The 25,985-nt window shown below is 36.6% G+C and overlaps 1 protein-coding gene across 1 annotated transcript in view; it reads right to left on the minus strand.

Moving 5' to 3' along the window:
• Positions 1-7,051: 7,051 nt before the first annotated feature.
• Pop1 (POP1 ribonuclease P/MRP subunit) overlaps positions 7,052-25,985 on the minus strand; it is a 71,141-nt gene continuing 52,207 nt past the window's right edge. Inside the window, exons 7-10 of the mRNA XM_081746910.1 lie at positions 23,965-24,994; positions 19,227-19,493; positions 12,227-12,446; positions 7,052-7,903 (exon numbers count right to left, since the gene is read on the minus strand). Coding sequence (XP_081603036.1) covers positions 7,099-7,903; positions 12,227-12,446; positions 19,227-19,493; positions 23,965-24,994 — 2,322 coding nt within the window. The 3' untranslated portion in view covers positions 7,052-7,098. The remainder of the gene's footprint in view (positions 7,904-12,226; positions 12,447-19,226; positions 19,494-23,964; positions 24,995-25,985) is intronic.

The raw sequence follows: 25,985 nt of genomic DNA on the forward strand, positions 1-25,985 counted from the left end.
TCCTGTCAGATAGGGAAAGGATTGTAGCACCTAAAAAGAAGAACACTAAAATGAAAATTACGTCTGAACTCAATTTCGGCCTACAGAACCCGGTTTCATCGAAAACAGTGCGACGAGAACTTAATAAAATGAAAATTCATGGCAGGGCCGCTATCGCCAAACCCCTGGTCACAGCAGTAAATGCGAAGAGGCGTATCCAGTGGTGCAAGGACCACAAGGCGTGGACTCATGAACAGTGGAAACACGTCATGTGGTCCGATGAATCGTTTCCAACAACCGGTTGTGTTTACGTATGGAGAACACCGTCGCAGGCCTATGATACAGACTGTCTGCTCCCAACTGTAAAGCATGGGGGTGGTTCTGTTACAGTATGGGCAGTGATATCGTGGCTTTCTGCAGGTCCCATCATAGCCGTGCAAGGAATGATGAATGCTAAGGCGCAAGAGGGCATTTTTGGGGGACTACGTTCTACGCATGGCCCAAATATTGTTCCCTGATGGTGATGATTTGTCACCCTGTCACGCAGCAAAAACGGTGAAATCATGGTTTGAGGAACATGACCAGGAGCTATCACACCTCCCCTAGGTCCCACAATCACCAGATCTGAACATCATTGAGCCATTGTGGTCTGAGTTAGAAAGGCGTGTTTGGTCTCATTACCCTCCACCAGCATCCCTTAAGGAACTGGAGCATGTTTTGGAGGAATAATGGTACAAAATTCCACACACCACGATTCAGGAGCTGTATGCGTCCATTCCGCGTCGGATCCAAGCTGTTTTGGACGCAAAAAGAGGCCCCACACCATACTAGGTATGATTTTTATACTTTTGTAAACGTTTTAGATTTTTTTTTGTCCAACCCCTGTATATACCAAACCAAACCTGACCACTTGGCGTAACGGCCCGATTTGTGGGCTTGAGCTATCTGTTAGCGACTGGTGGAACTACGTCCAACCTAGCAACGAACGCGTGATCAGCACGCCGCGTCGCCCTATCGCTAACCGGCGTATCAGGAGCTTTCTAGATTTAGTGGCCGTCACGTCTTTTATTCACGTGACTCCCCAGTTTGCCTCACGACGCTCGGTGAACGCCGAAAATTGGCGATGCACCGGCTGGGAATCGAACCCGGAACCACAGGGACATGAATCCAACGCTCTAACCACTAGACTACTAGACTAGACCACTAGATATGCAAGTTCGGCGAATTCTCTCATTAAGTAAATAGTATTCAAATTAGTCGATTCACTACCAACATTACTGGATTGAAAAGTTTAAAAATTGAAAAAAAAAAATACAAATAAAACAAGAATACAGCGTAACTGATACTTAAAGAAATCTTTGGGTGGCTCAGTGGTAGATCGCTCGCCTCTAGCACGTGGAATCTCTGGTTCGATCCCAGCTCCCCCAAGTGGACTTTGTGGTGGACAAACCATGTGCGTGGGTCTTCTCAGGGTTTTTCCACATTCGCCATTTCACCATTATCATTCATATCATCATCATCACTGTCTCCTGTAACCTTAGTGCATAGTCGTGGGAACTAAAAAAAAAAAAAAAAGTTATGTATAACTAGATATAATAAAACCCCGAGGTGTAGTGCTGGATATTTATTATAATTACGGGTTATGTGCAAAACTAAAGCAGAATGAAAAACAGTTAGAGATGAAACTTTTTCGTTAATGCGATATGTGCGAAACGTTAAAAAATGCGTATATATTTCAGGAAACCTCAAACTTTTCGTTCCAGAGGAAGAAATCACGTTTATATTATCGTGAATTTTTCCGAAATTCGGCATCACTTGCGGTAAATGCGAATAAAAATGAGAAAGTGGAATCCTTACTAATTATTGCTAATAATAACTAAAAAACGCATTTCCAATATGATTTTACTTACAAATCGTTCCGTTTTACCGAAAACGTGCACGACGCTACTGTTGATCCAGAAACTCACTTCATAAAGATACAGCCATCAACAAAACTGAACTGTTGTTTAAATCCTTGACTGTGTGTTGTGGTGAAAATCTTCATGATCTGTTGGTTGCTTAAAGTGGATTTAAAAGTAAGGGTATGGAAGTTCTCAACAGTGAGGATAAGGAAGTTGACATTGTATCATTGTTAAACAGTTTAAAAGTTAACCACATGTTATTTGCTGTCAGCTCGTTCCGTTCAATATGGTTGCCAGTCTCGAGTGTTGATGCTCAGAGATTCTTTTCCAAGTATAATATGATTGTTACTGACAGGGTAACAAACTTAAAAGAAGAATTGGTAATGTCTTATTGCATGTTATCCTTTAACTAAGGATGAGGTTAGAGGAAGTGTTTAAATTTTTGCATTAATTTCTAAATTTCAGTGAATGCATTAGTTGGAATGTGCACCTAATCAAGGTATATCCTCATTTTTGTACTAGATATATACCTTACTATCAAAAATATATTGTTTACAAATTCCATAATAATAATAATGATAACAACAACTTGAGATACATTTAAAACATTAATGCAACATAAATACGAAAATGGAGATAATGCTACAAAATATCAAAATTATTGCAAAATGTTTCGTCTCTAAACATAGGTATTTTTCCGTGTTTCCGAAGTAAGTGTGCGTAATGGTACTAGTGATTTTTAAGAAGACGGATTAATAACACCGATTTAAGGAAAGATTAACGAAAATTTTCTGAACAATTAGAGAATACTGATAAAAATATGTAGTTCTAATAGCAGTACAATTTCTTCTTATGATACACTCTGATGATGATGATAGAGATCATTGAAACGCGGTTTTATTGTGTTTTTAATTTATTTTAAAATTTTTAGCATTATATAAAACAGGAAATTATAAGTGATTTTTAGAAATTATAGCAAATACATGTGCAAATTCAATATCTCAAATAAAGATCAAATAAAAGGAGGTTTCAAGATCCAACAGTTTCTCCTATATATGCTTTAAATCCTGTGTTAAACTGGGCGGCTAGATCTTATATACCGTCGGTAATATTAAGGGACTTTAACATACAAATCAACTAGATTTTTTTTATTAAAAAAAAAAAAAGCTTGAGGTTTATACATAAAAAGAAATGGGAAATACAGTATATGTGAACAAATTATACTAACCTGGGATTATTATTATTATTATTATTATTATTATTATTATTTTATTTATTTATTTATTATTGTACTTCTGCGGTCTCAGACCTATACTTCACATCACAAAACTAATGATGTGAAAAAAGTGCATCGTTTGACATTAGGACAAAAGAAAAAAAATGCAACATTAAATCTTGTCACGGGTAATTTAAACAAAAATCGGGATTACATAACAAATAGTTAAAAAATATATTCAGTTTTTCATTACTGAATATGGTTCATGAATCTACTTTTCTCCATAAATATACAACTTGAAAAAACTTAAGACCTTGCTAAGCCAACGCTGACTTTATTGTAAAAAAAGAACCTGGCGCTTTGGTAATGTTATGTAATGGTAATATTGTTTTTCACAAGTGATTTCCGAATAAATTCGTTATTATTTACTAACCTGATTACCGTATTCTTGAAATCTTTATCCTAGTTACATAAATATAGTCGGGCAGCTTTAGAACTTAATAAGACTACAGAAGTTCAACTTCCAAGTGTACAAGAAGTTCGCTGATGTGCCTACATTATACAAGATGTAAATAAGTTCTTTTATTAGATTTCTTAAGTGTGGTCAGACGAAGACAACATCGCAATTACTGAGACGGCGTTCCAACTTACTTGGAAAGCACGTATGTTGGTAGCTGCAAAACAAACTATTTTTTAAATATCCCGTACCAGATAGCAGGATAAGAGAAAGCCCAAACGAAAGGCAAAGAAAGAGAAATGGGTTTGAGAAGTAAAAAATACGTATGTAAAATTCCCTGACTTAGGTTCTCCAGGTTGCTGGGAGAACCTGTGACATTATACGAAGATTTGCCGCTCATTCCAGTGGTAAAAAAAAAAAAAAAAAAAAAAAAAAAAAAAAAAAAAAAAAAAAAAAAAAAAAAAGAGCTTAAATAAATTTTTACCTGCGCTTCTTAAACTGATTTGAGGAAGCTGAATTTAATGCAACTAATTTCAACCACATCCGTCCATGAGGGTCAAGAGAAAAATGACTTCAAATTTGGAATATTTATATTTGGTTGGAATATTTTATTTGAGGTCATTTTTTCTCATAATCTCATGGACCAAAATGGTTAAAAAAAGGTTCATTAAATTCAATTTCCTCAAATGAGTATAAAAAGCGCTTAGAAAAATATCGATGCGTTGGCACTCTTTTACCGAGCAGTAGTTCTTTAGAGAGCAAAGTTAAGAGACTAGCTTATTCTTTTGAATGATAAAGTATGTGGCAGTGGCGATCAGTAACAAATTGCAATCTCGTGGAAGCTTACAATAATATACGAGGGATGATCAAAAAAAAAAAAAAAGTTAAAAAGCCTATTGTGGCTTATGTATAAGACATAGCTGGAAGATCAACACACCTGATGATAGAGGGTACTCAACAATAGTCCTCGATGTAATCAGTTTTTGTTCAACCGCTTACCACAACGGCAGATAAAGTTTTTTTTAGACTATTTGCACAGAAATCCGCGTCAAGTTCTCGTAGTCACCGCGAGACTGCGGTTTTGACATAATCATATGATAGATAATGGTGGCCAGCCATTTTTTGCTTTAGAAGAGGGAAAAAGTGAAAGTCACTGGGGCTAGGTCAGGGCTGTCTTTGACCAAGCGTAAGCGGTTCAAGTACTGGGTCTACCGCTGTGTTCAGGATTGTCAATAACAATATTGGTCTATCTTTCTTTAAAAGCACTACATCACTTCCCTGCATGTTGCTTTGAAATTTAGCGCTCCTCATACACCCCTGCAATATGCCTATAAATACCAGCAGATGTAATGTTTTTGGCTCACAGGAATCGCACCACTGACTTCACTTCTACCCGTGACCAATTTTTTAGACATGTCATCACTTTTAATGTCCGCTTCTTGGGTATACATGATCAGAATCCGAAATCTTCAAACCTGTACCAACACAGACCTGTACCAGACAGAAAATCTAAAAATAAATTTTGTTAATTACAGTGAAAAAGGCTTTGTAACCTTTTTTTCCGATCATCCCTCGTACAACATGCGTTAGGGTAAAGACATACCGAAGAAACCTCGCGATCGCTACCTCGATGTCTTAGTCTAGATGGATGGAGGGTGCGCATAGCGAGGAGGTCGCACCCTCGCTGTTAAGTTCTCGGTTTGAGAAGAAACATTACTGTGACGCGTGTGAAATTATTGCATAAAAATCACTACAAAACGGACATTTTGAAATTGAAAAGACCAAACTTTATAAACAGGGATGGACGCGAGACGAGACATGAGAGATGCTTAAGTCTCGTCTCTTGTTTCGCAGAAATATTTGTGTCTCATCTCTATTTATAAAACAAAGACTTTTATATATTTTCAATTTTCTGTGAAGAAATGCCCTCTTTCAGCACTCAGGCGATAAATCATATCCTTTCTTTTTTTTATGTCTTTAGGTTTCGAGGTGGAGTGGGTATTAACTTCAGCAAATGAAGTTTCGTCACTGCAATTCCATTATTCAACGTTTCCTCCGAACGGATATGTTTTTTTTTTTTCTTTACCTTATACCAGTAACGAATTTAGAAGAAACATTTTTTTTTTATTTATTAATCTCGGAATTGGTAGGGGAGCGTGGAGTTTTTACGCATAGATATGATTAATAGTAGCTTCTATTTTTCTTTAGAAATTCCACAATTTACGGTCTTCAGCCCGAAAGCTCCCTCCCTGTAACCGCCACTGCCTTATATAATAATAAGTTTCAGTATAATTCTCAGATAAATATGAATAACTTATCTGACATTCCCATTTCAGTTGCTATTTTCTTCCATTCTTTATTTAAAAGTGCCTTTTATGATATTGTCTGTATTTCTTATCCCATTGCACCTTAGTTCTATTAATATGTCTTGCATAATCAAATTTAATAGTGCAGTAAAATCTCTCGAGCATAGAAACAGTCCTCTGCAGACGAAATTCTAAACAAATGAAGACTTTATTCCGTGCAGCGCTTCAGGGAGAACCAATGAGAACACGAGCCACAGCGATGCTTCCGCTGAACATCGATGTAAAAACAAACTCGGTTGTTTATCATCGCGATCACTAATTCACTCTCGCCGTTGACCTCTAGGTCGCGATGTAGCGTACATCTTCGGCATACGCTTACCCATTGCAATCCATGTGTTTTGCCAGTATTGAGAGTACGACCGCGACATAAGCAAGCCTCAATCTTGATCGCGAAGTCTCTTCGGTATGTTTCTACCCTTAGGGATACGAGGGTCACTACGAAAGTTTTGAGATACGTATTGTTGTGGCACAGTATTTGAATTCCAACAATTGCGTTCGGTAGTGGTATCCAGAGCGAAGAAAGTTTCAACTCGCCTCGCTTATCGGCGTGGCCGTATCGCCTTCACTTGTTTGTTGATGTGAGCAGTATTCGGCTGTCTACGAAAGGGAACATTTTCGGGCAATGATCCTTTACGATTTCAAAAGTGGTTTGAACGACACACAAAGCCTTAACCGTTTGCAGGGGACATTTGGGGACCTTGCTCCTTCTCGTGCTACAATTTTTCGGTGGTTTGGTGAATTCAGAAGAGGCCGGACATCGCTTAAAGATGAAGAGAGAGCTGGACGTCCGGCAACAGCTGTGTCAGATGAAAATATTGCCGCTGTGGAACAAATGATTCGAGAAAATTCTCGAACAACTTTCAAGGACATTGAATCTACAGTGAACATTGGATCGCCAGCAGTAACAAAAATTCTTCATGATCATCTTCGGCTCAGGAACATTTCATTTCGTTGGGTGCCTCACACTTTGAACAGCAGAAGCGCATGCGTGTGGAATGGTGTGAAGAAATGCTTGCAAGATTTGATGGAGGCAATTCTCGACGCATCGGTGTTTTCGAAATTACAACACTCTCTTCCAGTAAATAAAAAGATCCTAACTTAATGGGACAAAAGATGAAATTCAAATACTCTCTTTCATTTCTTGTACACACAAACTATATTTCTCTCAAATAATAAAGATTATACACAAACTATGTCTAATCGAGCTAGCCTGTATTTCATGCTATTAGTATTTCTCACCAAAACTAAGAATTGTGGATTCCACGTAACAGAAGCTAATAGCTGAAGAAGTGCAGGCAGCGCCACGTAACCAAAACCAGCCGCAGATGCCTCTGTAAACGAATAATCACCTTTTGTCACGAATCCCATCACTGATCTACAAGATGTATCTTTTACTGTTTTCAGTTCTGGCAACCACAAAGATTTCATTTTCAGTGCATGCTTCTCTGATATTTCACTAGATGAAAACTGTTCCTTAATCTCTTTCACATCATCATCATCATCACTTTTATCTTCTATTGCCTTCTTTCGTTTTCTACGAAGACGTCTCAGAAGTTTCTTATGTTGTATTTTCAAACTTTTCCTTTGCGTGCAATTATCATCATTATGCATAGGTTCCACTGGACCTGTAAAAGAACGGTTTTTCTGATGTTCTTGTACATCAGAGCTAGTAGGAAAGCAAATTACAGCAAAATCCGACAACGAACCTTTTCCATTTAAATGCAAAAATACTGCGATCAAACACTTTTGATCAGGAAACATTGGCATTATGTGTGAAATATTTGTCTGTTTATCACGCAAGGCTTGGGATAAGGAACGTAGCTTGCTTCTATCCCTCAATATATAGTAACAACTTTGTTCTGTAATTTGATTCCTTATACTGATATCAAACTCTAGCCAATCTTTAATTAGGATGCTCCATGGACAGTTGAACGGAGACGAGATTCCTAATTTCTGATAATTTGGCCTCTTTGCTGGTGGTCGCCTGAAAAGAAGGAAAGAATTTAAGATATTTTTGTGTTTAATATTTTACTGATTAATGCAAAGAGAATAAAGAAATATGGTAATTAATACAGTCCTACAATGAGTCTGACAAAATGTAACTAAACAAATAACTGTTCCTACTGAAGGAACTAAGCTAACACATGAATATAACCATTGAATTAAATTCAGGAATATTCTAAATTTTTTATTAATGCCGAAATTTTTCCAGTGGTGACCTTCACCTTCGTTATCGGCTTATTTATTTACATAAACACACACTGCTGCTTCAATCATATGAAGATTATTTCATAAATGGTGCACACTAATTTTTGTGACTTTTGTTTGGAAAGGATCTCTCTACAGGCCTTCAATATAATCTTCCTGCTTGGCAATGACGGGATTCCAACGTCTGGGTAACTTCTGTATTCCATAAAGAACACCAGCTTTGTGAAGCTGTCGAATAGTTCAGGTAACGCTTGCAGAAAGTTCTTCCAGACATGGAAACCGGCGTCCACGCATACGATGTTTCAACTATGGCAACAGGTCGTAGTCTTGTGGATTCATGTCCGGACTACAGGGAACATGAGGTAACCATATTTGCGAACCATTTGACAAAGCATTAGCGGTGTACGGGCGACCGTTGTCGTAGAAAATCAGTGGACCCGCCCTGAGTAACTGCGGTCGAGTTTAGTGCATTTTTCTGCGCAGTTTCAGAAGGAATTCACAATAATATGCTGCTGTGACACTTCTACATGGAACTCTGACCGTTATGATAATGCCTTGGTGATAGTAAGCAAAAATCATAATTTGCTGAACCTTTGATTGAGATCGGTGACACTTTTTTTGGTCCTGGAGAAGATGAAGCTCCCACTCGTTAAATTGAGATTTTAACTGCTGCTCCGAGTCTTTGACCTACGTTTCATCAATAGCAATAATGCGATGCAGGTCTTCACCTTCAACGTTGAATCTTTGTTTCAGCACCGCTGCATTGTCCAGATGTGTTCCGTTTAGCAGTCATGAAGTGGGGACCATATCGGGCAGAAATTTTTCTCTTTTGTAAGTCACTTGTCAGAATTCGGTATACTGTTGCAGATGGAATTCCTATGATGGCATAAAGTTCCTCACATGCTACACGACGACCTTGTTGAAGTGCATCTACCACTCGCACACTTCTTTCATCGGTTGATGATTCCGGCCTTCCTGATCTGGCATCATCCTTAATGCTCACACGACCACTATGGAAACGAGAAGCCCAACGAGAAACTGTACTATGGTCCATGTTGTCTCACCACAAACTTCACGTAAGGTACTGTGAATTTCTTTTGGGTTTCTTTCCCATGTAAAGTTTCAATCTTTATGTACGACCTCTGATCTTCAATAGATATGTTATTCGAGATACCCGCTGCCTCCATTTCCAATACTGGTCACAACCACACTGTGTCCACTAGAGCGCACAAGCACACGTCCTGCTGCCTCAGCATCAACTGACGAAATGTTTATCTCGATTTCATTACCCACTCTGCAGTGTTGTCATTATCTGCATTATTTATGACCCTCGTATCTCAGAGCTTCCATTATATAATGAAAAATCATTTAACAGTACTAACTGTTCTGATGTCTTTTTGGCTGACGCCAGTAGCGTTGACCCCTTTAGAGGCGAGCTAGTGGGGTGGGAAACGGTATATACCATAAACATTCATCTTATATGAAGGCGAACTGCGTATCGAATCCAAGCCCTGGTCGTGGCTTGGAATCCACGTTAATAATAGATCTTATCCCGCATAAGCTCTGGACACAAAATACAAAAATAAAATGTATTTTCTCATAATACAGAAATCAGAAGGTTTAATTTCTGATGTACTTTTCAGAGTACTCAAATTGCTAAACAAACCTGAAAGTTTTATATTGTACCTCTTGAACAGTAATAATAAATGAACAGCCAGAATTATCATATTGTTGAAGGCCCTTTACAAATGAAGTGTTACATGCGTGGTAAAGTGGTTAAATGAGCATGTCCTGGGTTCGACTTCCGGTGGGTGTTAGCTTCGATGCTGAAAGGAGCGTTAAAATTCAATCAATCAAAACAAATAATAATTATATTTGAAATATTGACACAAAATTTTCAATTATTCGGAAATTTAATTACACTTCATTTTCATTTCCAGGTTCTGCTCAGTGCAATTTTAATATATATCGAATTGTAACATCATTTAATAAAAAAAAAATTCCATGTTTCTCGCGGGATAGTACATTTTGAACCTTACTATGAGAATTATATTGGTACGTGTACCTTTTCATCACTTCGCAACTTAGTTGTTTTAAAGTTTTAAAGGTGCAATCCCTAACAAAAGCGATAAATGCATTATCTTTTTTATTCCAGTTCACACAAGACACTACAGAAATATTATGAACATAAGAAGGAAATAAAACTACGCTTTTCACAACTTAAAAGCTTACGGCTACTAGCCACATATTTACAGAGTACATGGGCACTGCTACATGTTCGTGACTCATTGGATTCGTAATCGACTAACACCCACACAACCCGTGTTCGATTCTTCGTTGCGCCTTTCTTTTGTTCAATCATTCGCCAGGTAGAACGAAAAAAAAAAATCCACAATTTTAGGTGTGATTCGACTTTCCACAGTCTTCTTTTCCCCTTAAAGTCAAGGGAATGAAGTAGGATTTTACAAGCATCAAGACTGTTCTACATTTTTTCATTAATAAATAGGAATACAGTTATTAATAAATAGGAATAGGGTTACACCTAAATGAAGTTATCTCCCCTACGGTTTACAAACAGCTACGATGGACGAGACGCTTTTCAGTTATTTGATGTGGTTAGCATATTGGCTGGAACTAAATATAATTAAAATGATTTTTTCTTGAAAAATAAAATATTCATCTTTAGTTCTAAACAGAACAGAAAGCATGGTTCAAAATGTTTCTATGCCATTACATTTCATTACATACATAGATGAAAAAAATGAATATATCTATACTAGAAAGCAGGGTGGCTGGTTTAAACCAAGGTGGTTTAAATCATGGTTTAAACCAGTTGATTAAAAAAAAAAGTTTAAGCCAGACAGTAAAAAGAACGAAAAATGCTTTAAATCGCGTGAACTTCACGGTGACGTTTCCACATATCAAACAATCAGCATTAGTTTTATCTCCTTTTTACCTTTTAATCAAGGTGTCCCATGTTCAATTCTCGGTCGAACCACAACCCTTCTTTCATGTATAAACCAAGTAGCGGTTTGGATGTCACTTTAAAGCGAGTCTTCTTGATAACCTCGGTATTACATAAAGATGTTAAGCCTAAACATACGAAACAAAGCCAAATTATATACATATTTTTGCTTGCCTGAATGCTTGTTGTTCTACAAAGAAGCAAAGGTTGCCTAAATATATTGATAGACATTGACAAAATTTATCGACTGCCTACGTAGCTTCCAACATTAGCTTGGATTGGACTTCGTTTTAATTTTACTGAATGATATCTACATACTAAATTTGGAATAATTAATACTTCAGTTTTAACGTACTGATTATGATACGTTGACCTTAAAATTTTATATGCAAAGCAAATGCATTGCATTTAAACTAATAACTGGATTTTCCCAATGGCTAACATATAATTCCCGATTTATATGTAATTCTGTATAATGGTTTCACTTGTGCAACTATTTATCTTTTTGTCCTGAAATGGCTCTTGACAATTATATTAACAAATATGTAAAGATCAGTACAACGTATTTTTATCAGGAGTCCTTCGTGAGTGAGTCGGCAGACTCATTGCATTTGTGGCCAATTAGTCCCAGTTTCGAGTCCAAATGGAAGACAATTTCTCTCGGATGTAAGCCGGGAAGTCATTTGGATTCCGCTTTAAGCTTATATGACCCCTTCCAGCATAACCCTGTTGTTGCATAATAACAGCAAGGTGAAACAAACTTATTTTTGTCCAAGCAAATTATTTAAAACAAAAAAAACCTGGTTTAAACAAACAAACAAACAAACAAACAAACATAAACACACACACACACCCAAAGTAAATAAAACAAAAGCAAATGAAGACTAGGATAATCCATAAGCAAGCAGAACCACAATAAATTCGTTTATAGTATACTGGAAGAAAATAAATTAAAAAAGTAACATATTTTATCGTGCAACATTTAATATGAAACAAACTAAGGCAATTAATGATTCTTAAATATGTTATTTCCTATTGTATTCTTGTTAACTTAAACTAAACAACAGTCCTTTATTTTATTTGTTTACTTTAAAAAAAAATGAAAATACTAGGAAAGTTATGCAAAGTTCAAACCTGAAATATTCCTCCTCTAAATTCTTTTGTTTCGTGGATTCTTCTTCTAAACCACTTGGAGTATCCGGAGCAAAGTTGAACCAGCTTCCGTATCCACGCTCAAAGTTCAAAGAATTACTTTCACGAAGTCCTCCAGCACGGGCACAGCGAAATATAAACGATAACCAAAATGGCATTGCCCATCCAGCAGGTACAATGATATCCCAGCCAGAGCCATAGCCTGTGAATATAGTAATGGTATTTCAAAAATACAAAACAACATGAACACATACAGGTATATAGGAACTTTCTTATTAAAAAGAGAACGAACCACAATAGTGTTGAGAAAACTAAACTTCCCCTTCAGGTGATCTATACTTCTAGAACGAAGAAAGGCATAGCATTTATGAACATGTTGCCAACGTTTATTAATTTATCTACAGATACAGTATTGCCTCTGGAGTCCGAACGCCCCTAAAACTCCAACAACTTAGAATTCAAAGGGAAAATTCGAGCAAATTTTGTCCAAGAATACGAACGTTTAGTACGTTGTGAATCCAGACACAGATATAAGTGCTCACACCAGAACCACCAACGCAGCTACCTGATGTTACCATAGAATGTGATTCGCTTTCAAAGCAATAACCTCTCTTCTCCAGATGCACATGCGCCACCTTCAATTCCTTTTAAAGATAAATGGAGGTGTGTTTATATTTTTAAGCTTACTAACTTACATTTTTACTCAAAAATTCCTTAAAATCCGATATATTCACTGTAAAAATCATTTTGAATATTCAAGTTAGTGGGAACTAAAAACGAACTAATCCAGTTTCTACCATTCTAAAGAAGAAAAATTATTTTGGACCTTGAAAGTCTAAAGATGCAATTTATGACGACTGTTGTCGAGTATTGAACTATTTACACTATCAAAGCAGTGACAACGTCCCTCCCGAGGCTAACTCTGGTCCCCTTTCCCCAGACATGTATTTTAATGCAGATGAAGTAATATAAAACTATCCTTTTTGTTATGCAGTGAAACCTATCTGTTGGCCACTATCGGTTCCATTGAAAAGTGGCCAACTTACAGAAAATAAGTGTGACTGCTGTATTTTTAGAATAGGATTTCTAGTATTACTTGATTGTAAAATCTTACAAGCAATGGAATGATAGTTACTTTTAAATAATATATCTAGAGTGGCCACAAAAATATACACTACTAGAAAAAAGTATTACAGTATGTTTAATATATGTATACGTACTACGAAATTTGTTCATTCTAGACGTATTTCTTTTATTCTTTTTGGTACGTATGCACATTCTAATTTTATAATTAATTACCTCTCGCTAACGAACTACTAGTGTTTCCCTTGGAGCAAAAGATGTTTTGAGAAAATCTTAAGAGAATTCATATCTCAAAATTCCGCTACCTTTCGACAAGCCGTCAGGTGAAAAATGAAATGAAATCTTTAAGTTTTACGTCCCACTGTTATGCCGGTTAGGCTAAAGGAGACGCTGATTATGAGAAATGAATGAAATGGTGGAATGAAGGAAGTGGGAGGAAACGGGAGAACCCCGAGAAAACCCACGAGCACGGTGTTTGTCCACCACAAAGTCCACACGGCGCGAGCTGGGATCGAACCAGAGACCCCAAGCACCGGAGGTGAACGCTCTACCACTGAGCCACCGCGCCCCCCAAGCCGTCAGGTGACCTTAGTTGACAATTGAGATGGTTAGCTTTAACCTTGAGAATTTTCCGGAATTACAAAGCTCCCCACTGATGAAAGGAGTCGATATAGCTAATCGTTTTACCAAAACGGACAGGGTAAACAAATACTACAATTCCTGAATTCCTGTACGTTCTTTTTCTTATTCACATCTTCCTTCACCATCCCTTTATCAAGGGTATTCTGGCAACCGACCGCAAAGAACAAATCATGGGAATCCATGGATCTTTGTCTCCAATCACAAATACAGAACATCTGCCTCTCATATGGGAATACGAAAGAGTAAAGAAAAATAACAAAATGGTATTTTGCGTGGCCAAGATACGCAGGTAAATTTATCATTATTATCACAGGGTAAACATTGTTTCAATGTGGCCAACTTCCAACACAGACAGGTGGCCAACTTACAGAGTAATAAGTAACGAATGTTATAAAGGAAAATGCAGATTCAAGACGAACCAGCCCAAGATAAGCAGGTGGCCAAGTTGATAGGTTTTACTGTACAAAAACAGCTGCTCTTCCGCAAACGTCTGCCCTCCGCTTGCCCGTTTCCCGTGTGTGAAAGATCTTCAGAACAAATGTCAACTGCACTTAATACCATTTTTATAATATTTAAACGGCCTACGCTCAAAAATTTATCATATTTCTAACTGTTATTGCGGTATTCAGATTTCGAAAATTGGTTGAAGAGCATTAAAAGAGTCACTCTAAGAGAAATTTGCGTCAAAATGAGTTTCTCAAATCCTACAGTGAACGATAATATTAACATCTGGAAAACACAGACGAAAACAATTATGAAACAAAGTACTAAAATACGTTCAGGAAAGTATCATATATTTCTCAGCCGTCTAGTAGCCTTTTTAAATTCAACGTTCTTTAACACTTGAAATACTTTTAACTACTCGTTTTTACAAGTAACTGAATTTTAATATTTTCACATCTAAAAGATTACTGTACAAACCTTATTCGCTTATCAAAAAATTACCAACCAATTGGACGTCCCCATCACAGTCCACAGTTTCAATTATAATGATACATGGAGGAAATGACCGATTTAATATCACACCAATTCACACCGTCATAGGTATTTTGTACTGTAGTGACTGGGTTATCTAGACACAATAGGAGTTGCGGTACAGTCCATGTGGTCTGACTGGTTAGGCACCGACTTGATTGATAGAATATACGTATATGGCTGTTCAGAGAGTGGAAGTGGACTGGGTAGCGTAGTAGTTAATACATCGGCACGGAAAGCCCAAGACCCGGGTTAGAACCTCGATCTAGTCGTGCTTTTCATCGCACTTTGTATATCATTGTATTCGTACCTAAAGAGGACCTGGTGTGATTCAAAATAAGTTATTTTTTCCACTTATATATACACACAGTGTGTTTGAAAAAGAACTCCCTAGTTTTAGTGTGTCCTAGAATCTGTACAAAGTGACATACGCTATTCTAGTTTGTGGTGTTTGATTCCACAACTCTCCAAATTTGATTCCCCTGCTTGACCTTGAGACGGCACCAGTGCTGTTTTTCCTCTGTTTCCTCAGTTCAGTCCAGGCAGGCGTGCAGTTCAGAACAACTCAGCAACAATGTGTACTCCGCAACAGAAAGTGCAGTGTGTTATTTGGCTTGTGAAAACTGAGTCAGTTATAACAGTGCAACGTAATTTTAGACGTCAGTATGGTGGTGAACCACCTACAGCAAAAACTATCCGTCATTGGCTAAAGTCTTTCAAAGAAACCGGTAGTGTTTTAAAAGCAAAATCACCAGGTAGATCGAGAACTTCTGAAAATGTTGTTGAACAAATCCGTGTTTCTTGTGTTCGGAGCCCGAAGAAGTCATTAGCCAGACATAGTCTACAATTAGGAGTGCCTAAAGGTACTGTGTATGATGATGTGCGTTAAAGACTTAAGTTGCGCGCCTAAAAATTGCAACTGTTACATGAAATTAAACCTACTGATAAAATCGAAAGGTATGAGTTTGCTGCTGACTTTCTACATAGACTTGATGATGATGTCAATTTTTTAAAAAAAGATTCTCTTTTCTGATGAGGCTAATTTCATGTCAGTGGAACAGTTAATCGCCATAACTGCAGAATTTGGGGGGTAGAGCATCCACGTGAAGTTATTCAGCATCAACGTGACTCCCAAACTTAATGTCTGGTGCGGTTTGATGGAAGATCGTGTGATTGGTCCTTTCATTTTTGTAGAAAAAACAATAAACAGAGACGTTTACTATGACAGAGTACATCTTTCCCCAAATAGACGATATTGAGGCGGAAAAGGGACTTGTGTTTTTCCAACAAGATGGCGCCCCACCTCATTACACTAACCATGTGCGTGCAGCTCTTGACACTCGCTTTCCAGGAAGGTGGATAGGCAGGGCTGGCCCAATACCTTGGCCACCACGAAGCCCAGACTCAACCCCACTGGACTTTTTCTTTTATGGCCACATAAAAAATGTTGTGTACAGTGAAAAGATCAGAGACATCAATCATTTACGGGAAAGAATCGTCGCGGTGGTTGGGACAATTACACCTGAAATGTTTGTGAATACATGGCGAGAAGTGGAATATCGTCTCGACGTGTGCAAGGGCACAAATGGACCCCACGTTGAAGTATACCAACATTAAACGAAACTTGAAGGAATTCTCTTTCATGATATGTACTCATTGATGTAAGGTATCATTCATTTCCCAATTAAATTTATACTTAAAACTAGGGAGTTCTTTTTCAAACACTTGCTTTATCGTTAGCAACATTTGGGGAAACGCAGATATCTGTTGCCGATTCACTGTCGCACTCTGTATTTATCATAAATCTGCAAACAATGTTTTCAGTCGAATTACTTTTAATAATAATAATAATAATAATAATAATAATAATAATAATAATAATAATAATAATAATAATAATAATATGTCCTAACATCTAAAGTTTTACGAATCAAATAAAACATGAAGTCAAAACTCTCCTAACCAACAATAAAATTAAGTAAAATGATAGTGAACAATAGTATGGAAGTTTTTATAAAAATATATTTTCAACAATTAAAAATTTTGTATTTTTAAATTATTTATCTCTACAGAAATCGAATTTTAATATTTCTCGTGCGAAAAGATAAATGTGCAAAAATAATTTACTCACAAGAAATATCAATAACAATATTTTCATTATAGTTATGTTTTACAGTATCTATGTACGTATACTGCGAGCAGTTTCAAGAGTAAGTACTAACATCTCAATCTTAAAAACTTCTGACCAATTTTATAACATTTTAGACTACATAAAAAGTAAATAGTTGTATTTTTGAAGTTACTTTTAAAATATAAAATATGTTATCTAACAGTTTTTCGCAAGTTTGTTCTACGTATCATTCTATTTTTTTTTATCCCATTCGAAAACAAATTTATCTTTGATTATTATTATTATTTTTAAAATAATATTTGTTAAAATTCCATTTATTACGATCACGCTCGTAGGACTTATAACTTTGTAATGTTAGTACGACTATCCGTCCGTTACTCCACACGATAACTCTTAAATGAATGCGAATCTTTCTTTCTTTTTCTTGTAATAGACTGTTAGAATAATTATCTCGGCTGACTTCGTCAATGGAGTCAGTCGGTTACCCTTGACGCATAACGGTGGCTGTCCATATCCCATACATGGAAATATGTGCTGAGGTTTGTTTCTTTTCAGGTTAAAAGGTAAAATATGTTTTGAGGTTCAAAGATATTTTTGTTAAACTTCAAAATATGTTGGTGAGGTTAAAATCTCTCAATCTTGCGGTATGAAAAGATATATAAAGACTGAGTATTGATTTTGAATTGACGCCAAACAGATGTGCTTCCCTAAGGTTACCAGATTATTTTTTTTATTAAACGAAGTATTTATTGGTAAAGTTGAAACAAACCAAGAACCCGTGAACACTCTACCACTGAGCCACTGCGGACCCTAGTATTCAGAACAAAAATACAACAGGTTTCATTCTTGTCTGCTATCAACCTCACATCTAAGGATATTTTGGTTTTAGGATCTTATTCATTGTCTGCAACACCGTCTCCAACATATTGCAGTGTCGATGGATTGTGATCTAACGGTGTCAGAAACAGAAGATACTGTGAACTAACAAAAGCAGATGTCCTATAAGGATGTTTGGAACGTATACAAAAGGATGTGGAACTTACGAGATGCAAAGTCTTCAGTGAAATACAATTACAAGCCAACAAAAACATTTGTGTAGACCCTAATATACTTGGTTGGTTGGATTTGAGTTTAGTGCCCCTTTCAGCACCGAGGCTATATCAGGAAAGGATCTACAGCTTAAAATGGGATCCAACCCACATGAGCTTCCACCGGGCATTATAATACACTTTTCTGTTTTATATGTTGCAATTATTTCTAATGAAACTGATTCAGTTTCCAATTAAAACAGTCTACGTTATGTGAAACCATACATGTATCTGCTATATGTAAATTCTGAATATTAAATATCTTCCGTTTCTTCACCCTAAAAATTGTAAATCTTCGGTTTTTTCAACCCTAAAAAGTATTATCTTCCGTTTTTCACCTAAAAAATCTTATCTTCCTTTTTTCACCCTAAAATAGTATAATCTTTTGTTTTTTCCACCCTACAATCGTATAATCTTCCGTTTTTCAAATCCTAAAAAGGATTTATCTTCAGTTTCTCACACCAAGAAATAGTATAATCTTCCGTTTTTTCACCCTAAAATCATATAATTTTTCGTTTTCTCCTCTGAAAAATCTGCCAACCCTACAAAGGGGATATAAAGCCCAGAGTATTGTTGTTGTTTGGCATCAGTTTAACCTCAAATATTATTATTATTATTATTATTATTATTTTTTTTTTGGTTAAAGAGTGCAAAAAAATATTGGTGGGGTCAAAACTTCACATTATGGGGTCAGGGTATATAATACTGACCGCTTTAACTACAAACTACCAGCATTCATAAATGTTATGTTTCGCGTGTCCTTTAGACTTTACTTTTCTTCAATATTTATCGGAACTGTCGTATTTATTTTAGTTTATTATCGCCTTTTCAGTTTTCATTTTAAAGCATTAGTCATAATTTGATGATAAATCTGCATCTGTGAGTTGTTTAATTAGTTTTAAAAATTTCAAGTTTACTAGAATGGAACAATTATCATAAGGTTCGCGAACAAATATGGCGGCAGTTGGAGGGACGAAACTATGATATCGGCTTCAATTTCATTATATAAGTTTAATTTTTTGCATTCTAAAACTCTTACTATACACACTTATATACTAAATACCTAATTTCTTCATTGTTGGATCTTGGCTTCCAGGTTGCTGAATAAGAATCACAGGAATCTGAGAGAACTTCTCGATTTCTCCAGCTGAATTCTGAATTTCCTCCTTTGTATAGCCAGGCACCAATTGTTCAGAGCGAAGTTTATTAAAATCTGCAGTAGATGGCTTTGTAGTAGTAACGGCATCCCTGATGTCAGGATCCCATAAAGGACTCCTACTGCACAATACTGACTGACTTAGTATTTCTTGAGTTGAAATCAACTGCTCCTCTAAAAATAATAATAATAAAAAGAAGTAAGTACATTTAAGAGAACATATATAAAAATATCAACCTGTAGATTTTATTTTAATTAGGTACCCCAAGTGTTATCTCGCCTTCAGCAAGAGAAACCCGGCTTTTAGTGCCGACTGAATTACTTATTTCGGACTCAGTACAATGTTGGTCCTTAGTACCAAGACTTATATGGACTTGGTACTGAAAAATAACCATTAAACTATAATGCAATAAAAATTAGTCATTTCACGTTTTACAATTCAGAAAAGAATTAGGAACAAGAATATCACAGTTCGTATGAATTAAGTGAAATGCTTAATTTATCGCGGGAACAAAGAGATATACCTACAAATGAAGGGTAAGGGGAAAAAACAAGGAATGTCACAAAACTGCATTTTCGAGAAAGCAGCGTTTTAATATTAAAAACCACGTACAAAGAATAGGGTTATGAAATCTTTTGCCACTTTTTACACGAACATTTCTACATCTACGCATGCATGGCATAGACAGTCAAATAGTGCCAAGAGTCACCAACAGATAGGACAAAGCACCCGAAAGAGCACATACATGAACATTCCTTGTCTTTTCCCCGTACCCTTCAAATGCAGATGTCAAATGGTTTACAAGATCGCTTAAACTGCTGCTGCTCCACGGTTTCGGCAGATGCGAATGAAAGATTTTTTTTAAAAAAAGAAAATGTGTACGCGTGTAGATTCATTCCCACATCCTTGACCGATTTCAACCTCTAGCAAGGTTTCAATCTGTGAACCTGACAAAAGTCTCGTTATATTTAATGAAACTGAAAACATTTTTACAAGTTTTATCCATTAATACGAAAAAAAAAAAAAAGTGGCATTCATCCTTTTATTCTTTACCAATTTTGGCCCAAGCAATATAAATGACTGACAATTTTTGATGAAAACAAGCTGTGTGTCATGAACATAAATTATTTCATATCATGTAGTACTAGTACTAACTAATATACATATCTTATTTTCATATAATAATTCGAGAAAATAACTGATTTTATACCATACCAATTCCTCTGTAGGTGCGACGAGATTTGAACCCGGGTATCAGGCTTACCGTGCTAATGCATTAATTACTACGGTACTCAGTTCGCTCTTAGAGCAGCCACACAGTTTATCACATTTGGTTTTTGAACTAGTTGCTCAACCACTCAGATCATGGGGACTGCATCCACAACTTCTACTCTGATTGGGTAATTATATTGTAATTCGAGGAAATAACCAAGTTTATATTACACCGACTAGTTGCTGTCAGAACCTTCGGCCTGTTGTACACCATAGGTTGAAACCATGCTTAATTGAGAGTTCTATTGGTCTTGCGTGGTAGTCTCTAACGTTCTAGCCTTAGAACCTTCGGCCTGTTGTACACCATAGGTTGAAACCATGCTTAATTGAGAGTTCTATTGGTCTTGCGTGGCGTAGTCTCTAACGTTCTAGCCTTAGAACCTTCGGCTTGTTGTACACCATAGGTTTAAACCATGGTTAATTGAGAGTTCTACTGGCCTTGCGTGGCGTAGTCTCTAACGTTCTAGCCTTAGAACCTTCGGCCTGTTGTACACCATAGGTTGAAACCATACTTAATTGAGAGTTCTACTGGCCTCGTGTGGCGTAGTCTCTAACGTTCTAGCATTAGAACCTTCGGCCTGTTGTACACCATAGGTTGAAACCATGCTTAATTGAGAGTTCTACTGGCCTTGCGTGGTAGTCTCTAACGTTCTAGCCTTAGAACCTTCGGCCTGTTGTACACCATAGGTTGAAACCATGCTTAATTGAGAGTTCTATTGGTCTTGCGTGGTAGTCTCTAACGTTCTAGCCTTAGAACCTTCGGCCTGTTGTACACCATAGGTTGAAACCATGCTTAATTGAGAGTTCTATTGGTCTTGCGTGGCGTAGTCTCTAACGTTCTAGCCTTAGAACCTTCGGCCTGTTGTACACCATAGGTTTAAACCATGGTTAATTGAGAGTTCTACTGGTCTTGCGTGGCGTAGTCTCTAACGTTCTAGCCTTAGAACCTTCGGCCTGTTGTACACCATAGGTTGAAACCATACTTAATTGAGAGTTCTACTGGCCTCGTGTGGCGTAGTCTCTAACGTTCTAGCATTAGAACCTTCGGCCTGTTGTACACCATAGGTTGAAACCATGCTTAATTGAGAGTTCTACTGGCCTTGCGTGGTAGTCTCTAACGTTCTAGCCTTAGAACCTTCGGCCTGTTGTACACCATAGGTTGAAACCATGCTTAATTGAGAGTTCTACTGGCCTTGCGTGGCGTAGTCTCTAACGTTCTTGCCTTTTGTGCGAACAGTCCTGGGTTCGACTCCGGCAGGGCATTTGGTTGAATAGGTGTAATGGTTTTTAAATGCTAGACATCTTGAGTAAGGTTTTCCTCATTCACACCAAACAAAAATGCTGGAACGGTACCTAACATACAGATCCCAGGCCGCTTCCTTCCTTTTCTTTTTCCTGGATAGTGTGCTCGTCGATGGACGTCATCCCCCATACGTGACGGACCTAAGGCCATAGCTGTCGATAATGCAGACATGAATGAATGATTATTGGGGACATCAGCACCAAGACTAATGCTCAAATCTAATATGGTTACGTCCCCTATCTTAAGGTTGGTGTAAAGGGACAATCTTTGCCGGTAGATGTCACTACAGTCTTCGTATCTCTCTCATGTTTTTTTTTTTTTTTTTTTTTTTTTTAACCTTTCACGAAAATTAACGATTTCTCTTACAAATTTCAGCCTAGAGACTTCAGATTTTTAGAGAAGGAACTTCATAACCTATCAAAGGCAACAATCCGTGTCGATTTTTTATTTAAACTCTTCTTCATTGTTGAAACAGTTATATTGTTCAAGATTTGGATATCCATTTCAAAAATCAAGCCATTTGAACAATGAAGAAAATTCTGAATAAAAAATCGGCACGGATTGTTGCCTTCGATAGGTTATGAAGTTCCTTCTCTAAAAATTTGAAGTCTTTAGGTTGAAATTCATAAGAGAAATCGTGAATTTTCGTGAAAGGTAAAAAAATACATGAGAAAGATACGAAGACTAGTGACATCTATCGGTAAAACTTGTCCCTTTAAACCAACCAAACAGCAAAGCATATTCATGCTCAGTATCATCACTATCCTCCTTCAAATAATTAAACTGAGTCAATAAAGTTTACGTTGCAATTATGAGGGATAATCAGAAATAAGGTTACAAAGTCTGCAGTGAAACGTGTATGTATTATTTCAGACAACCAATACAGCCAACAGACAGTACATACATTAGGTTATTTTTCGACAGTCTTCATTATTAGTTGAGGCACCTGTCCTTGCATGTTTAGCCAAGTTGTCACGTAGTGTTTCACCTCCTCGTTTGGACCGAAGCTACGGACTCCTAGGTGTTCCTTCAAGTGCGGGAACAAGTGAAAGTCGCTTGGAGTGAGGTCCGGGCCGTAGGGGCAACTTCTGTATACGGTTCTTCCTTATTTTTACTCTATTGAAAACTACTCTAAACGGTTCTTCCTTATTTCTACGCTATTAAGAACTTCTGTAAACGTACACACTAATTGTACTATTTATGGAAAATATCACAGTTCTGTAAACGGTTCTTCCTTATTTCTACGTTAATAAGAACTACTCTAAAAGGCTCTTCTTTATTTTTACATTCTTAAGAATTACTGGAGATGGTTCTTCCTTATTTTTTACATTCTTAAGAATTACTGTAGATGGTTCTTCCTTATTTTCTATGTTATTAAGAATTACTGTAAACGGTTCTTACTTGTTTCTACGCTACTAAGAACTTCTGTAAACGGTTCTTCCTTATTTTTACTCTATTGAAAACTACTCTAAACGGTTCTTCCTTATTTTTACTCTATTGAAAACTACTCTAAACGGTTCTTCCTTATTTTTACTCTATTGAAAACTACTCTAAACGGTTCTTCCTTATTTTTGCTCTATTAAAAACTACTCAAAACGGTTCTTCCTTTTTTCTACGCTATTAAAAACTACTCAAAACGGTTCTTCCTTATTTCTACGCTATTAAAAACTACTCTAAAAGGTTCTTCCTTATTTCTACATTCTTAAGAACTTCTGTAAACGGTTCTTCCTTATTTCTACGCTATTAAGAACTTCTGTAAACGGGTCTTCCTTATTTCTACGCTATTAAGAACTTCTGTAAACGGTTCTTCCTTATTTCTACGCTATTAAGAACTACTCTAAAAGGTTCTTCTTCCTTATTTCTACATTCTTAAGAATTACTGTAGATGGTTCTTCCTTATTTCTACGCTATTAAGAACTTCTGTAAACGGTTCTTCCTTATTTCTACGCTATTAAGAACTAAAGGTTTTTCCTTATTTCTACATTCTTAAGAATTACTGTAGACGGTTCTTCCTTATTTCTACGCTATTAAGCAAGTATGTACATAAATAATAATAAAAACAAGTGTACCTTTTATAGAAGGGATGGCCTTGCTTCTCTTATCAGGCATAAAGAACCTTGGGTCTTGTACAGTGAGACCAAGCACCATATGAGATGGAAGTTCCGCAGGGGAGCCAACACTAACCAGACTCTGCCATATTTTTTGTTGTACTTTTAAACTTTCTATATTATTACTATTTTTATAGAACTTTTTCCACCACAATTTCCGTGAACTACACTGTTCTTGTGCTTCAGCACTATCACTTGATCTTTTCCCTTCAGAATCTGTCACAGTTTCCATTTTTACTTCGCCATTCGAATTTCTTTTAACACCACGTAAAACCTGAACATTTTGTAAATTTTCAGATATTATTTCCATTTCTTCTTCTTCCTCTTCTACTGTGATACTTTGAGCACTTATAGTAGATTTTAAAGCCTCACACAATACTGCTTGCGACAACGGGCCAACTAACCGAAATCGATTTAGTGTATCTTTGAGAAGAACCATGCGAACTACTTTATTAGTGTATTTTGGGGTTTTTACAAATGGTACATTTCTAGTTTCCAGTTTCTTTTCTTCAACATTAAACTTAACCTTATTTCTATTCTTTTTCATGACTTTTTTCCCATCTTGCACTGTATCATTTGTTGAAGATGGTTTATCGCAGCTAATTTCCGTAGCAACTTCACAGCTTTGTGATTTCTCAGTTATATCGCAGAGTTCTTCAACAGGCACAAATTGAAATATATTTATTAACTCCTGAAGCACGTCTGAATAATAAGAAGGATGAACCCACATCCACAACGTTCTTTCAACCTGACTTTCAGATATATTCACTTGATTGTTTTCGAGAGGTTTCCACAAGAAAGTGACGTTTCCAATTGCTCCATACGGGTATGTTTCTTTCCTAAACATCATTACAGAACCTTCCCTTGTTCCGCGCAAGTACGTTTTAGCACCAAATGTTAAACCGCAAGCTGGTGAAGTCACCAGGTTCAGCCCTTGAAGAATTTCTTCTAGAGGTCCATGTAGTTCTATACACGCATTGTATGAATGATCCTGTAAGAAATAATTATTTTAATATATAAATCACAAAATTTTTATGCAAGTAAGGGAGCGAAACACACATTCAAAACCTCCAAAAACGAATATTCTACAACATTATTCGTGTCTAACGGAAAGAAACATGTTCAAAAATGAGATATAGCACTCGACAGACCTAATTCAGCTGAACATAATGATAGAAGTGAGTTATGTATCCTCATGTGCAGTTTTCACAAAAAACGAATATTTCTGAACCTAAAAGTGATGATGTACCATAACTACGCCACATGCTAAGATGAAACTAATACTGGCATATGTCTTTATGAAATGTTTCAATATGACACTACTATGACACTATACAATATGGCTAATGAGATATGCTTCGAAATATGATTAACTCTGAATTTTAATTTTGTTTTTAGCTATATACACATATTAATCGATATATCACATCGAGCTGAACAAAGCGTCATGCTTAAGGGTAAATTATCATGAGCAGTTTTCGAGAAAAAAACAAACCTGTATGGCGTTAGAAAATTTGTCGTTCGTTGCCAATATTAATTTGGTAGTTTTCATTTCTGCTGGAACATATTGCTTATTTATTTATGTACTGTATAAATAAAAAAAAAAAAAAATACATTGTTAAGTATTACAAGTTTGTCTTCTAATGATGACACTCCTATGTGGTGGAATTTCTGGCGTAATGTTCTAGAATCGAACATGCAATTCTCTGATTCCCGTCAGCTGATTTGATGTAATGAAGTTATCACGAAAGCATTTTTGTGGAATATTTAAAGAAATGATTCTGAAAATGGTTTAACTGAGGTACAATCGCTGAAGCGTTTGCACGTAGCATTTCCAGACCGCTTCACCACAAACACAAAAGTACTGGTAATATGCAACTTTCGGGGAGCAGGGCATCTCTGAAAGACGAAGGGAGATCTGGACAACTTATCACTGGCTGTGACTGATGAAAATACGGCAACTGTTGACAACATGCTTCACA

Source organism: Thermobia domestica, chromosome 18 (genome assembly GCF_964235325.1).
Source record: "Thermobia domestica chromosome 18, izTheDome1.hap1.1, whole genome shotgun sequence".
NCBI classification, from domain to species: Eukaryota; Metazoa; Arthropoda; class Insecta; order Zygentoma; family Lepismatidae; genus Thermobia; species Thermobia domestica.